The 14,763-nt window shown below is 30.5% G+C and overlaps 2 protein-coding genes across 2 annotated transcripts; both read left to right on the top strand.

The window, feature by feature from the left end:
• The first annotated feature begins 721 nt into the window (after positions 1–721).
• On the top strand, positions 722–3,732 carry LOC123223910. The gene is made up of 4 exons (XM_044647382.1): positions 722–1,452; positions 2,722–2,839; positions 3,008–3,255; positions 3,413–3,732. Exons 1-3 carry the CDS (start codon positions 854–856, stop codon positions 3,248–3,250), a joined length of 960 nt encoding a protein of 319 aa, XP_044503317.1. The 5' UTR covers positions 722–853; the 3' UTR covers positions 3,251–3,255; positions 3,413–3,732.
• Positions 3,733–5,770: 2,038 nt separating this feature from the next.
• On the top strand, positions 5,771–10,418 carry LOC123209358 (gamma-glutamyl hydrolase 2-like). Its single transcript, XM_044627361.1, has 10 exons — positions 5,771–6,408; positions 6,492–6,578; positions 7,220–7,309; positions 7,485–7,579; positions 7,692–7,752; positions 8,677–8,766; positions 8,891–8,953; positions 9,466–9,554; positions 9,873–9,965; positions 10,285–10,418. The coding sequence occupies exons 1-10, from the start codon at positions 5,968–5,970 to the stop codon at positions 10,316–10,318; spliced, it is 1,143 nt and encodes a 380-aa protein (XP_044483296.1). The 5' UTR covers positions 5,771–5,967; the 3' UTR covers positions 10,319–10,418.
• The last annotated feature ends 4,345 nt before the right edge of the window (positions 10,419–14,763 follow it).

The following is a 14,763-nucleotide window of genomic DNA, read 5'->3' as shown; positions in this document are numbered from 1 at the left end:
TATTTTTGAGTGTTTTAGTTTGGATAATTTATAATTATCATATAAAATATTATTAATTACTTTAAATATAGTTAGATATAAATATTTTTATATTTAATAAATTTATTATATATAAATAATAAATGAATTTAATTTGCAGTAATAAATAAATTGTATATTATCATTTTATTTAAATACTTTTAAAATTAATATTATATTTAATTAATTTAACATATCTTACATAAAAATATTTATTTTGTATATTTTTTCAAATATTCTTCATGTTAATAATAAATTAGTATTATTTTTATGCTGTTAAATTATAAAATTAATTAATTAAATAATTTTTTTAAAGTTGTTATCCTATTATCAAAGGATTTTTCTAAAATATTCTTCTTATAAATTGTTATTTAATTTAAAAATAAGATATATATTTTTTTAAAAATTTAATAAATAAAAATAAAATTATAAAAAAATAAAGGTTACATCAATATTATTGTTACATCACAAGTGATGATAAAAATTATCATAATTTTTTATTATTTGATAAATTATTAAAAAAATCTTATATTATTAAATCGAGAATGTCACTTTTTCTCTAATCTTTCACCAAATGCACTTCAAATTCTTCTGATTGATGAACGGAGGCACTTTGAGTTTGTTCAGAGTTTGAATGTGAGGAGAAAATAATTAGGGTTAGGGTATGAAGGGGTATCATGATGTTAAAATTTAAAAAATCCAGGCCTGGCCCAATGTTACTTCGGCGTCGTTTTGACCCAACATTTTTTCCTCCCAAAAACCCTTTCTGCAACTGCGAGTAGCTTCAGTTCACTTCATTACTCGTCTAAAACCCCGCCAAACCCTCGTTTCAGCCATGTTAGTCTTCAAAACCCAAAACCCTCTTCAAATTCCCCGCAATAAACATTTCTCACTTCTTTTAGTACTTCTCAAAACCCTAACATCAACGCCATCACAAAATCAAACTTCCAACAAGAAGCCTCTGTCTGTTCTTTTCGAGGAAGCCATGGGGTTACGGGATAAAGCAGACAGCGACAGCGAAAATGATACCAACAATGAGTTCCAAAATGGATTGAAGGAATTAGAGCGAGAGGTGAAAGACTTGAAAGCCAAGAATCAAGACGAAGTGGGATTCAATTTTGAAAAGAAAGAAGAAACGAAGAATGTGAAGGGTTTGAGTTTGTACTCGTTGTTTGTTAATGGTAAGAAGGTGAGTCTTGAAGGAAAGAACGAGCGAGGAAGGATTAAAGATGAGGGTGGTGTTTTGAAGGAGCTCTCACCGGATATGGTGATGTTTGTGGATCGTTTGTACAAAGAAGGGTATTTTAGTAAAGCTAATTTCGTGCCTCCTAATCAAAAGAGGTTGGATTTTGGCTGTTTTGATGATAGTTATGGCCGGAATTTTATTAAATATGCAGCTGAGAAGTTTGGCAAGGATCATCAAGAAATTGCAAAGTAAGTTCATATTTTCTGGCGTATTTGTCTACTTTTTTTTTGGAATATTTGATAAGGTATTGATTGCAGAAAAAAATTAAAACTTGTAATAAGATATGTATAATGTAACTTTAAGCTTGTATGATTATTATAAACGAGGTGTGGCATTTAGAGTTACCCTTATGAGTAAAACTACGTGCACTAACAATAAGTATTAATTTGTGTACTTGATCACGTATTGACTCACCCTTATTAATGTACAAATTAATACTCAACTCAAAGTTTTATTGATTATAAATATAGTGTGGCATTATTTGTTTATAGACTGATATGAAAGGGAAAATGGTCTAATTGTGTTTGTTAATTGGATGGCCAAGATTTTTAGGCAATTCGGTGTTTGAGAAAATGTAGAGTAGGAGAGAAGGCATTGAAATTTTAACATTATGGTCTTGGTTTACTGAAATGGATAATTTAATAAAGTCGGTTCATCAAATTCATCTTAGTTCAAAGGAGATTTGCCTATATGCTTATATATTCCCTTTATTGAAATTGTAGTAGAACTTTCTCTTACTTTTTGAACAACCAAACATTAGTTATGTCTATTTTCGAAGATATTATTCTGATATTTAAACTGATGAAGGAAGGTCAGCTCAAGTTTGTGAATTTACATTGGCATTGAGATAACCTTTTCAGTGTTATAAATAGCAATGAGGGATGGGAAGTGAACTAGTTCTATTTGAAATTTTCTTGTCTGAGGATTTTTTAAAGATATTTTTATAAATATTTGGTGTGTTTTGCGTTAGTGGGGAAGTGTAGTAATTGGTGCCTTTATTGAACATGAAGCATGCAGATGGTGCTAAGTTTAACAATTTTCACCAGTTTAATTTATGGACATGTCATGGTGTTAAATTCAAGTAATGGGAAAGTGTTAAAATAATGTCATTTCACATAAATTATGGTAATAGCATTCTGCAGCATGTATTTATCTGTAAAGCAGTGTGATTCATGATGTGATGCTCATTTACCAATTTTGCATGGTTACAACATTAGTTACTGCTGTATGTTTGCTACAAGACCTGTGTGAGATGAAATTAGATTGTGCAATCATCTTATCTAATTCAGGCCATAATAAAACTTGGCTCCCGTTCGTTTATTTATAATATGCCTTCTTAAATATCTATTCAACTTAGTATTTCTAATTCCATTGCTTTTTTTTTTTTTTTTTTTGGGGGGTCATGTGTGCCTATTTTTGCACTCCTTGCTTTATAATGTTATTTTGTGGTATTACAGATGGTTGTCGGGAAGTGATTTGAAAAAGATAGCTCTCTTTGGTTGTCCTTCCACGACAAAGAAGACTGTCTTTTCTGCTAAACAAATACGCAGATTTTTTGAAATTCAAGAAGACACTGTAAGCCAATATAGCCATTGATCTTTTTTACATTCATAAAACATATTTATCTCTGGACAGCTATACTGGGAGAGTTCCTTGCCTTTTGCATTTATGCTCATTTAACATGCTTATCGCATTATGACTTGTTTATGAATTTCAGTGAATTGTCCATCGTGCTTGTTTCAGGTGTGTCACAAATGTGTGTTAAAAGAGTCATGCAGGTTTGTAAACCAAAGCATATGGAAAAGTCAAATAAGGAATTTGAATTTGGCTGTTGTGATGAGGGTTATCACTTTGTATGCTCTGGAGTCTGTACCGCCACAGCTAGCAGTGCCTGAAGAAGTAAAGGATTCTGTCAGTAGATTGTTGAAAGAGGTTATCAATCTAAGTGAAACTACTTATAAAGCTACTTCCACCACATCTGCATAATTCAGGTAATTGGTGGCCGATGTACTCTTCAATTGCCCCGCTTTCATGTTATGTCTTATCAACTATTGACAAACATGTTAGTATGACTAATGATTTTAAAAATGGAGGGTATATATATTATTATTTTCATATTATGGCTGATGGTATAACTGCTTGTTCCAGTTGCCGCTTGGATGGATGTTGGACATTCTAGTTTTATCTGAAAGGGCGGCGTTCCTTTATAAGCCTATTGATAGTTATAGTCACAATGCACTAACCTGATTCTCCTTGTGAAGGTGGGTTATAGTTTAGCCAAACAAAAGATTTATTGGAAGTTTTTTATGATTGTAAAATCATAGTTTCATTCTTGACATATGAGCTTCATATTATCTTGTTAAATTCTGCTTGAGGAACTTGTCTGCCATGCAGCCGGTTGATAATGTTATTGATGATCACCTTGAATTATTTGCCAAGTTTGTAATCTAAGCTTGTGGCTTCTTTTACTTTCCTGTTAGGCAAACAGAATCTCTTGTTATTATTTAAACACTTGACAATTAAGGCATGAGGAAGATGAACTGCCTAATTTTTGGTAGTTTCTTACTCACATCACATGCCCTTGCCCTCTGAATTTTCAGGCCAAGTTAACCTTGATCAGCAATCGTTTCCCCAGAGTCATATTATGAAGTTTATGACGATTAACGGTTGTTGGTAACTAATTAATAGAAAATTCTGTCAAAAAAGTTGTTTTCTTTGACATTCGGTGCCCATGCTCTATGTTTCAATATTGCACCAAAATCTCCTCTTTCAAGTAATTCGGCCGATTTCTTTTACCTGGCAATCAATTTGAAGGGGTAGCCCAGCAGTCCAGAAAATTCTGCAATTGGGCTGTTATACTGGCCCCATGATTTGATGAACTTTCCTACATATTGATTCAACCACAACTTTCAAACATTGAACGTTGAAAATGATCTTTCTTTGTCTTCTTGCTCCCGTCACTTTTCTCATTTTTCTAATCCAGAAAATCTGATTTAAGCTGGATCTTTCCTTGGAGAGAGGATCAATAATATTAAATAAGTAAAATTTCGTATCCAAATTTTGAGTCTTGAAAGTCATAATCCCTAATTTGACCAAGAAAAGAAATGTAGAATCTTATTTTTTTTGAATCAAATTAGTTTTTCATACTCAAATTAATCATATTAAATAAGTAAAATTTTAAATTTAATAATTAATTTAATAATTATTAAATTAGATAAATTAAAATTTGAACATTTAAATATTATTATACTGAATTGAAATTTATATTATCTTATATTAAAAATCAAACTATTCTCCATTCCCTACGCGACCTCCAAACTAACGAAGGGACGGGTAACATGCCTTCATACGAAATGAATATAAAAACCAAAGGGAGATGGGTCAGCCAGTTCTTGATGATGTGAAATGACCCATGTTAGCAGAATCAGACCACCCTTCTGACGGCAGAAAAATAAGCAGGCAGGGAAATGGTGACAGCCAGGGTTCCTCGCAATATGAAATCTGTGTCCTGAAGAAACATTTAGGTGAGAATGGGTCCCTTATTATGTCGTCATCCTCTTGAATGATACGTAACTGAAAGAATCCCAATGGTCCACAGGACAATAAAGTATAATTAATGAGGCTGTGTGGGTGGTGACTTAAGTCCACAAACATTAGTTTAATGTAGACCATAAACATGGACGGCTGAAGCAACTTTTGATAACCCCCCTTCCCGCTTAAAAGCCCTTATTATATCGTCACAATAACAACATATCATCAATCTTAAATAATTTATTCAGACTTCATTTTCCCCTTATATTAACAAATTTTTTTTATTATTTGTATTCATAACACGAACACTTGATTACGTCAAAATAATAATTTATTATCTTAAAATTTGGAGAATGACAAATTAACATCATTCATCTAACTTTTTGTTATTTTATCAACTTTGACTGATAAAGGGTATAATAATAATAATTATTATGATATATTATTAAATATTTAATAATAAAATATAAACCATCAACCAGTGAACGGTTATCTGGGCCCATATTGATATTTTGTATTATATATCAAGCCATGTACGTAAAAATAAAATTAAAAAAATTAATATTAAATAAAAATAAAATATATCAAAGTCAATCGAAAAGTAGAAAAATTTGAAAAAGTTAATATAAAATTTTAAGAATTATATTAATTTTTGTCTTATTTAATGCACTGTTTTTTAATTTGAAAATTAAATTATTTGTGGCTAACGTGAGATTAAAACTGTAGTTTTAAATTAAGGGTAAATCACTATCAGTTTTGAATTTTAAGTTAACCGTGTTTTTAGTCCACTATGTTCTATTCAAATTAAAATTAAGGGGTAAATTCGTAAACAACGTTCACCACAAAAACTAACGACAGGTGTTCATTTGTCATTTTTCAATTTTAAGGGTGACAAATACATTTTTAGCATAGTTCAGGTGGGAATTAATGCTCTTCTTCTTCCCAAAATTAATGATTATTGTGATTAATCGTCTTCTCTTCTATGTATCAGTTACGCAACCCCCTTTTCTTCCTCGCAAAATTTGTCGTCACTGTTCCTCATAATTTTCTACGCTCTTTTCTCCCCATTCCCCTCCACCGCTCTCCTTCCATAAATTCCTCCTCAATGTCAACTTTCTTTCTTTTCCCTTCTCTTTCCCTTTCGCTTCATTTACTCCTTTCGTTTTCCCAACATGCCTTCCTCTTTCCTTGCTAATTCAGCCTCTAACGCTTCCTGCGCTCCTTCCTCCTCCCAAAACGATACCGTTTCGCCCTCCACTTCCTCCGATATGTGGAACTACCTCTGGATCCCCATTCTCATCTCTCTTTCTAAAGAGCTCTCTCCTGCTAAAGCTGAGTCAACTATTCTTCTTCCTAGTCAACGACAACAACGAACTGAAGACTCCGTGTCTACTTTGACTGTCCCCCTTGCCCGTTGTCCCCGGCCCGACGCTAAGCTTAATTACCGGCCGGTCATCGGGATTTTAAGTCATCCTGGTGACGGCGCGTCAGGTAGGTTAAATAATGCGTCGAACGCGTCCTATATTGCGGCTTCGTATGTAAAGTTCGTTGAATCGGCCGGTGCTCGTGTGATTCCTTTAATTTATAACGAACCTGAAGAAATTCTATATCAGGTGAATGATTTAGTGATCGATTAATTTAATTTAGTTTTTGCTGTTGTTATTAACATAAATTTTTGTTGTGTCGCTTTTTGCAGAAGCTGAAGTTGGTGAATGGCGTCTTGTATACCGGAGGTTGGGCCAAATCTGGTTATTACTACGAGATTGTTGAAAGAATTTTCAAGGTACAAGGCACACGAAAGCGCATTAACTAACTGTTTATTTTTTCTTTAAAAGCTTTATATTTTACTTTTCCTTAAAAATCACATTTTGAAGAAGTGTTCTTGAAACAAAGCTGCGCCTTTTAGTAGGGCTGGCTAATTTGACCTGAGATATTCTACAGATTGTAAAAATAAATTTTTGCGTCTGAAATGTTTTTAAAGTAAATGCGATTGTTTCAAGTAATTCTACAGATTGTAATAATAGATTTTTGCAAAATACAGTTTTTCTTTCTTTTGTAAAATTGCTTAACTTTTGAGTATGCATCACTTAGTCATTTTACGGGAAAAAAACACTTTAGATGCCTCTTTTTCTGTGCTAGAAAACACGGTTTCTTAAAAAATTGCTTTTTTATCCTGTAAAAATGCCGTTTTTTCTCTTTCTTATCTTGATTAGGATCCAGAAGGAGTAAATAGGAAACGCATTTGATTATTTAAAAGTGCTTACTGATGATGTGAAAAAGTGAACTGATTTACTGAAGTCTACATTTCTACATTTTAGATAGGCCAAGCTAGTATGGTATAGCAGATATTGATAATCTAAAAATGTTGTTTCTTACTGTAAATATTTTCTTTAATTATAAGCTTTTCTCCTTTGTTTCTGGCAGAAAATTTTAAAGAAGAATGATGCGGGAGATCATTTCCCATTATATGCTATTTGCTTAGGCTTTGAACTTTTAACAATGATCATCAGCAAGGTATTTTTTTTTTTCTTTTTTGAGGTGGGGTCATTCATTTTATTTTTTAATTGTCAGACTACAACATTCGTGTGTGTGGTTGAGAGGATTTTAATTTTAGGATTCCTTACCATATATTCGTGAAGTTTTTATTTTTTTTTAATACAGCTTCTGTTTTTTTTTCCTTTGATAACAGAACACAAACATTCTTGAATCATTCAATGCAGCAGATCAGGCATCAACTCTCGAGTTCGTGAGAAACACAAATATTGATGGAACTGTGTTTCAAAGGTAAAAAATTTGATTATGTTTAAAGGACTTTACTGTGTGAATATATGATGGTTCTAGTACTCTAGTTATCGTTAACACTTTTAAGAATTCTTATGTACTTATGCTATTACAGATTTCCACCAGATTTGCTTAAAAGGTTGAGCACAGATTGTCTTGTCATGCAAAACCACCATGTGAGTTACCTGTGCTTCTTCTATTGCTTAACATGTGCATTTCTCTATCTAAATTCACTTAATTGAAAGGAGGTTTTTGGGGTTTATAGGTATTGGGATTTAACACTGCTGACACCAGGGTCAGACACTTGTTTGGTTTAGATTTATATATTTGATAAAATTAATGAAAAAGAAAAAAAATAACTGCAGTTTGAGGGAAGAAATAAAGTTCTGTACCCTCCTTTTGATATGCATAAAATAAAATTTTCATTGTTCAAAAGAAAGTGGAGATGCTTTTTTCTTTTTATTTTTATATGATTTTGCTCTGAAATATAGAACTAAAATGATTTTTGAAGTATATTAATCCATTCTGATATCTTTATTTTCTTTTTAACCTGAAATATCACAAACCTGCTTCATGAACTCAAGTAGAAAACTGACCTCTTTTGCCTCGTTATCATCCCATTTAATTTGTTATTACCAGGAAAGCAGTCAAAGGATATTCTGGCCCTTGAAATAATTAGCAAATAAGCTAAGCCTGGGGTAGAAAATAATATCAATGTTTCCCGTAAATAATCTTTGCTTGATTAGGCAGGCATACTTGAGAATTTTGCTCTGTGTTGTTTTTTTTAATTCAAAGTTCTGAAAGTAGTTCATTTTTATGTACTTCTCATTCAATATATTTATTAAGATGCTGGTCCTAGATTTTCAGAGATGGACTCTTCAATATTTGTCAAGTGATGTTCTCATTCCAAGTGATGGCATTGAGTCAATTGTTGCCATATAATTTTTCATTTTATTTGATCATACACATGAGACTAATCTTTTAATGCTATATCACTCAGGATCTAAAAATTAGGATATATAGTATTACTCATGTTTATTGTTGCATGGTGCATGAATTATTTTTAGGTTAATCTAAATTTTTGTGTTCTCTTTCAACAGTATGGCATTTCACCCGAGAGAATGCAAGCGAACTTGGATCTATCTAGGTTTTTTAAGATTTTGACAACAAGTGCTGATGGAGATGAGAAGGTAAGGTTCATAATCAATTTATTGTTTTATATTAATATGTGGTCTCAGGAAATAATTCTGACATGCATTTACTCAATATGAATCATCTCCGGTAGAATTCTAAATATGGTTTTTATAATTTCAGGTCTATGTCTCCACAGTACAAGCATATAACTATCCTGTGACTGCTTTCCAATGGCATCCAGAGGTATTTACCTCAATGTGCTTCACATTGTTCCTTGTGTGCCCCATTACTTATTGTTCATTATATTGATTATTGAATGTATGGAATATTCTTTTTTACATTTTACTTTTTTTCTCTATTAAAAAAAAAAAAATTCACTAATCAAATTCTGAGATGTATCAATAGTGTTGAAGGTCTAACTTGTTTGAGTTTGTTCCAAGAAATTAAAGCTGTCAAATTATTCAAGGCAACTAGATTAGATCTTATGTCTGGGTTTTATGAAGGGTAAAATGCATGATCACTTAAGTGTTGTTTAGACTGGGCTTCATGCTCTCTTCACTATCTGATATGATGTTACTTTATAGCTAGCTTAACTAATCTGTAATTTATTCCGTATTGATGTGCATTTTTTGGCTTATGTTTTTGTTAATTTTTTTTTTCCCCTCTGCTTGCTATATTGAGTAGATTATAACTAGTTCTCTTGGTAATGCAACTGATTTTAATTAAGGTGAAAAGACTGACCAATTGCTCTGCAGAAAAATGCTTTCGAGTGGGGGTTATCGGGAATTCCTCACTCAGAGGAGGCCATTCAGGTGACTCAACATGTTGCAAACTATTTTATAAGGTTAGTTCTTGTTAAAAGTTCAATTTATACGCACTGCTCAAGCAATAAAAGTTACAGTATTCAATTGGCAATTTCTTGCATCTCTTTTTATATTTTCTGGGCAAGGCTACTTAATTGTTGCCAAAGATGGAGGAAAGCCTAAACATCATTTATTTCTTTTGTTTTTGGCAAGAGCTTGTTTCGTCATAGATAATATTGTTTCTTGTTGATTACTGCCTTTGGTTGCAAAAAATAAGACTAGATTGGAACTTTGCTTTGTGCATAACCATGATGATTAAAGGCACTGAGTCTGAAATCTGACTGTATGTCTTGGTGCAGTGAGGCTAGGAAGTCAATGAACAGACCACCTGCTCGAAAAGTGCTTGACAACCTTATTTACAATTACAGTCCCACCTACTGTGGAAAGGCTGGGTAAGCCTAACCGTCCTTGAATCCCAAGTAGTATATTAGGCTCATTTGGTATATTATTTTAGAAAACGAACTTGAATAATAGAACAAGAAAGTGAATGCAATTGGTGCTGTTTTAAAAAGGAAAAAAAGGGTTTTATATTCTTAATAAATTAAAAAATTTATTAAAATCACTCACCAACTAATAAACTGTATTAGAAACATTACAAAAGTTAGAAAATTGTTAAATCAAAAGGTTTATATTTTGATGATGATGCTGAAACACATCTAAATTTACCTTTAAATGTCTTGATGGATTTGTTTTATGATGTCTTGACTGCAGGAAGGGATATGATGAAGTATACATTTTTACATGACTTTAATCCACTGAATTCTGTAAAGGTTACGATTGTAACAACTTGGAAAATGTAATGTTGATGTCGACGATACTCATTGTGAAGGACTATTTTTAGACCATTTGCCTATTCCTTCTGGGATTGCTTTTAAATCTATTGCCACTAGTTTTATTCCACATCAAGTAGAAAAATTACTACGTATATCTACACCAATTATTCAGGAAAAATTGGAATATAAATTTATCAAAGAATAAAATTATATCAATATATCTATAGGAAAGAGTTCTCAATCACTGTAGAATTGTATGATTTATTTTGTTGTTTTGGAGATCTAGAATTTCCAGCATTGTACAACTAGTCGAAGATGGTGGAACCGTCCCTTCCAATCTGCTGCCACTGAAGTTATGGGTCCTTAAGATGTTGACCTTTGCAGATGTTTTAGGAAAGGTGCCAAAAGAAATCTGTTCTTTGGTAGAGACTTAAGTCATGCTTTATGGACAGTTGGTTCACGGTTTAAAAAACTAAAAATCTTGAATTAAAACAATTATAAGACAGTTCATAACCAGTTTAGAGCCGACATTAAATCGATGGTTCCGATTTATAGCTTCGGTTTGAAATCGACATTAAACTGTAAGTTCTAATACATTGTCTTGATTTATTTTTTTAGTTAATAATTATAAAAATTAAAAATTAAAAAAGGGGTTTGAACTTAATTTTTCAGTTAAGTTTCTTACGTATTTTTGTGGATTTAGAAGAATTAAAGTCTATGTAGTTCTCTTACTTTTATGTATCTAATAGTTGACGATACTCATTTACCTTATTATTTACCTCCGTTACCCTGATTACTGATTTTTGTCATTGAATTATTCATAGTTAAATCAAAAGATTCTTTATTGAAGTCAATTTTTATATCTTATTGGCGTAATTCGGTTCTTGTCTAATTGTTCACGCATATTTGAATTTTAATAGATTTGAGAACCAATTTGATCGTCTCTCATCCAATATATTGTCCCTTGACTAAAAGTTTGTTCCACTGCAACAGTTGATACTGGTACTGCTAGAATTTGTTTAGCAATAACTGCTAATATTGAAAAAGTTGATGCATGTCGACTCTACCATTCTAAAACTGGAAAGTCTTTACCTGTATTATTGTCATCAAACTCAAAAATAGTAATTAAATAAATATCAAGTTTTGAGGGAAAGTCTAATGTTTCTCTTGGTCTTTTGTCCCTTTGCATCATAATACAATTTCTATTACTAATATTTTAGATTGGTGGTGGGCAATAGGTGGTAAAGAGAAAAAAAAACCACTTTGGTTATTATAAATTAATGAATATTCAACATAAATTTCTTTAATTAAATTCATAATAGTAGTTATAATTAATGAAATATTAACTTTATTCTCATAATCTAATTGCATGCATTCATAATATAATATTAAATAATATGTAATATCATCTAATTTAAATCTAGGATTAAAAAAAAAACAAGATAAATTTCTAAAATTTCTTTATAGTAAGTTAACCATTTTATTTTTATTAAAAAAATAGTTTCTTTTAAAATAACATCTTGTTCAGTCTCTTGTAAAGCTCCAATAATATTAAGGGCTTAATTTAAAAATAAATGAGAACTGAGATAATAAACTTCACTTAAAGTATAAGTTGCATTATTAAAATTTTTTAATATGTTTAAAATTGTCTTACAAATATCCTAATGTTAAAGATATAATGTAACTTGTGATATATTTTGTGAAATAAATATACACAATAATTTTCTATAATTAAACGACTTGTTAAGTAATTCATATGTTAAATTTCAACGAGTTCCTTTTAGTATTTTATTATGTATTTTACAAAATTTATCACATTCTTTCATTGTTTGAGGATGTGTCCAAAAAAATAAAATTGTTGTTTTTATTGCACTAATATAATTATTAAGATATTTTAAATTATCTTGTACACATAAATTTAACACATAACATACACATCTAATATGAAAAAATCTACCACTTAATTTGGGCTTGTAAATTTTTGTTAAATCAGTAATTGAGGTCGTATTTGCAGTTGTATTATCAAATGAAATTGAAAAAATTTTAAAAACTAATATATATTTTTCTAATATTCCTTTAATTTTTCTATAAATATTATCGATCATTAAATATCTTAAATGTTAAAATTCTTTTTTATAATTAAAATTTATTATTTATCCAATGAAAAGTTATACTCATATAAGAGTGAATTTGTCAATGGTCACTCCAAATATCACTACATATAAATATATGTCTATCAAAATTTGTAAATAATTGAATTAATTTTTTTGTTTTTTATATAAACTTAATAATGATTTTTTAATGTGTTTCTTAGAATAGTTTTATGTATAAGATTTAATACAACTTTATAATAATTATTAAAATTTAAATTTTGATCAAAACTAAACCTAAGTGATCTATTACTACCATTTTTGTAAATTTTTCTTTACTTTTATTATCACTATAAATAAATAAAGATTTATGTGAAGAACTATATCCAGTTATTTGTGTTTGACCTTTATTTTATCCAATTTTTTCTAGATGCTTCAACTCCAAGTGCCTTTTGAACGCCCCATATCCATCTCTTTACTTGAATTTATAAATTTGCTTATAATAATTGCAAGCAACTTCAAAATTATCATATTATTTTTGTATTTTTTAAAATGAATCTTGAAAATATCATAAATAAGAATTTTTTGGGGTTGTTGTTTTATCTCCATTTATTGTTGATGTTGTTGTTGTTCCACCTCTACATATTGACTTCTATTTTTTTGTGTTGAAAAATCTTTTATAAATTGATCTTTATTCGTATTTGATATATATGAATATTGATCAAATCTCTTATTATCTAAAGAATTTCTATTACTTGCCTTTTTTGAGAATAAATAAAATTAATTATAAAAGATAATAAACAAAATAATAATAAATAATAAACAAAATTAATTATAGGGATAAATTTTATAATTAATTATAAATTATATAATAAAAGTTAAAATTGGAATTGATAAAAAATAAATAGAGAATTTAATTGAATTTGAGAGAATTTGATTGAAAAATTAAGAAAGTATTAAGAATTAAAAGAATGAAATATGACAATAAACAAGAGAATTGAGAGATTGAGTGTATATTTATAAGAGAAATTAAAAAAAAATTAAAAAAAAAAAAAGAGGGGCAACAGACGTTTTGCAAAGGCTGCCTTTGCATTGAAATTTTGCAGAAGACAAACATGCAGGGGACCGAAATTTAAACATTTGCAAGGGACAGTTGATCCCTTTTTTTAATTTAAAAAATTAAAAAAACTTAATAAATTCAATTCATAAAACTTTGAACTGTCGGTTTATGAACCAGTCATAAATCAACAGTTTGATAGTTCAAAAATAAAAAAAACCAAAACTGAACCGTTAAAATCTAGTTTCGATTCTGGTTCAAGCTAGTTCTGATTTTAACGATTCCAGTTTCAATTTTATAAGGGCCGGTTTCGGCCCATGGCCAGGTCAACTTTCGTAGAGTCATCACTTGCAAACTGTTACCAAAGTTTCTATGCATTCTGGAGTGGTGCCACTCAAGCTATTATTAAAGAGATCAAGGATTTCAATGTCTCTCATTTTGCAAATTAAATGAGGTATATTTTTGTGATAATATGGCATATGAGTGAGCATTCTTGATTTCGGGTGGGGTCAACTTGATGACTAATAGTTTGGCCTTTTATTACACATGCAAATGCAAACTAGTTGAGAAGAAGCAGATTCATCATCAATATGATACTTGGCTGGAGGCCCAATGGTGCTCTGGGTGGGTCTATCTATGGCAATGCTGCTTCAATCCATAGAAAGAATTCTTTAGCTTGCAAACAAGATGCTTTTTTCCTAAACTCCTCAAATCCTTCAAATTGTTGCACTTAAAATTGCTCCTCAGACTCACCATGTAGGAAAGCAATTTCAACATCTGACTACTCTAATTCTGGGTCTAACCAAATTGTAAAAGCTAATAATACTTTGATAATAGTATGCCTTACCGTAAAAGAGAAAAACTTATTGTAATCAATCCCTTTTCTACGAGAACCTTTTAACAACTAATTGTACTTTAAACTTATGACCTTCTTATTGCTTCTTTTTAGAAACCCACTTGCATCCAATTGCTTCTTTCTATTAGGAAGTTTAACTAACTCCTAAATTTGATTCTTTTGCAAATATTCCATCTCTTCAGTCAGAGCTTCCGTCCACTTTTCTTGTTCTAAATTGGAAATTGTTTCCTAAAAAGAACTTGTTCTCCACTACTAGTTAACAAAGCCAAAAAAACAGATTTATCTTCAAAACGAGGCTCGGCTGTATGTCTTAGTGTAACTGGACTTGACAAACATAAGTTGGCCCATTTAAATTTGAATCTGACTCTGCTGACGTTAGTTTGAAATATAGCAGTTTTTGGACTAGTTTATCTA

Source organism: Mangifera indica, chromosome 1 (genome assembly GCF_011075055.1).
Source record: "Mangifera indica cultivar Alphonso chromosome 1, CATAS_Mindica_2.1, whole genome shotgun sequence".
Lineage (NCBI taxonomy): Eukaryota > Viridiplantae > Streptophyta > Magnoliopsida > Sapindales > Anacardiaceae > Mangifera > Mangifera indica.
The sequence above is the reverse complement of the archived record's forward strand: the minus strand, read 5'-3'. Positions and strand labels throughout refer to the sequence as shown.

What these genes read in the sequence shown, in the direction of transcription:
- LOC123223910 (XM_044647382.1), top strand. Translation starts at nt 854, where the DNA reads ATGTTAGTCTTCAAAACCCAAAACCCTCTTCAAATTCCCCGCAATAAA. An exon ending in GATCATCAAGAAATTGCAAA is followed by an intron (nt 1,453 to 2,721) that starts GTAAGTTCATAT and finishes GTGGTATTACAG; the next exon opens with ATGGTTGTCGGGAAGTGATT. An exon ending in TTGAAATTCAAGAAGACACT is followed by an intron (nt 2,840 to 3,007) that starts GTAAGCCAATAT and finishes TGCTTGTTTCAG; the next exon opens with GTGTGTCACAAATGTGTGTT.
- LOC123209358 (XM_044627361.1), top strand. Translation starts at nt 5,968, where the DNA reads ATGCCTTCCTCTTTCCTTGCTAATTCAGCCTCTAACGCTTCCTGCGCT. An exon ending in GATGGAACTGTGTTTCAAAG is followed by an intron (nt 7,580 to 7,691) that starts GTAAAAAATTTG and finishes ATGCTATTACAG; the next exon opens with ATTTCCACCAGATTTGCTTA. An exon ending in GTTGCAAACTATTTTATAAG is followed by an intron (nt 9,555 to 9,872) that starts GTTAGTTCTTGT and finishes GTCTTGGTGCAG; the next exon opens with TGAGGCTAGGAAGTCAATGA.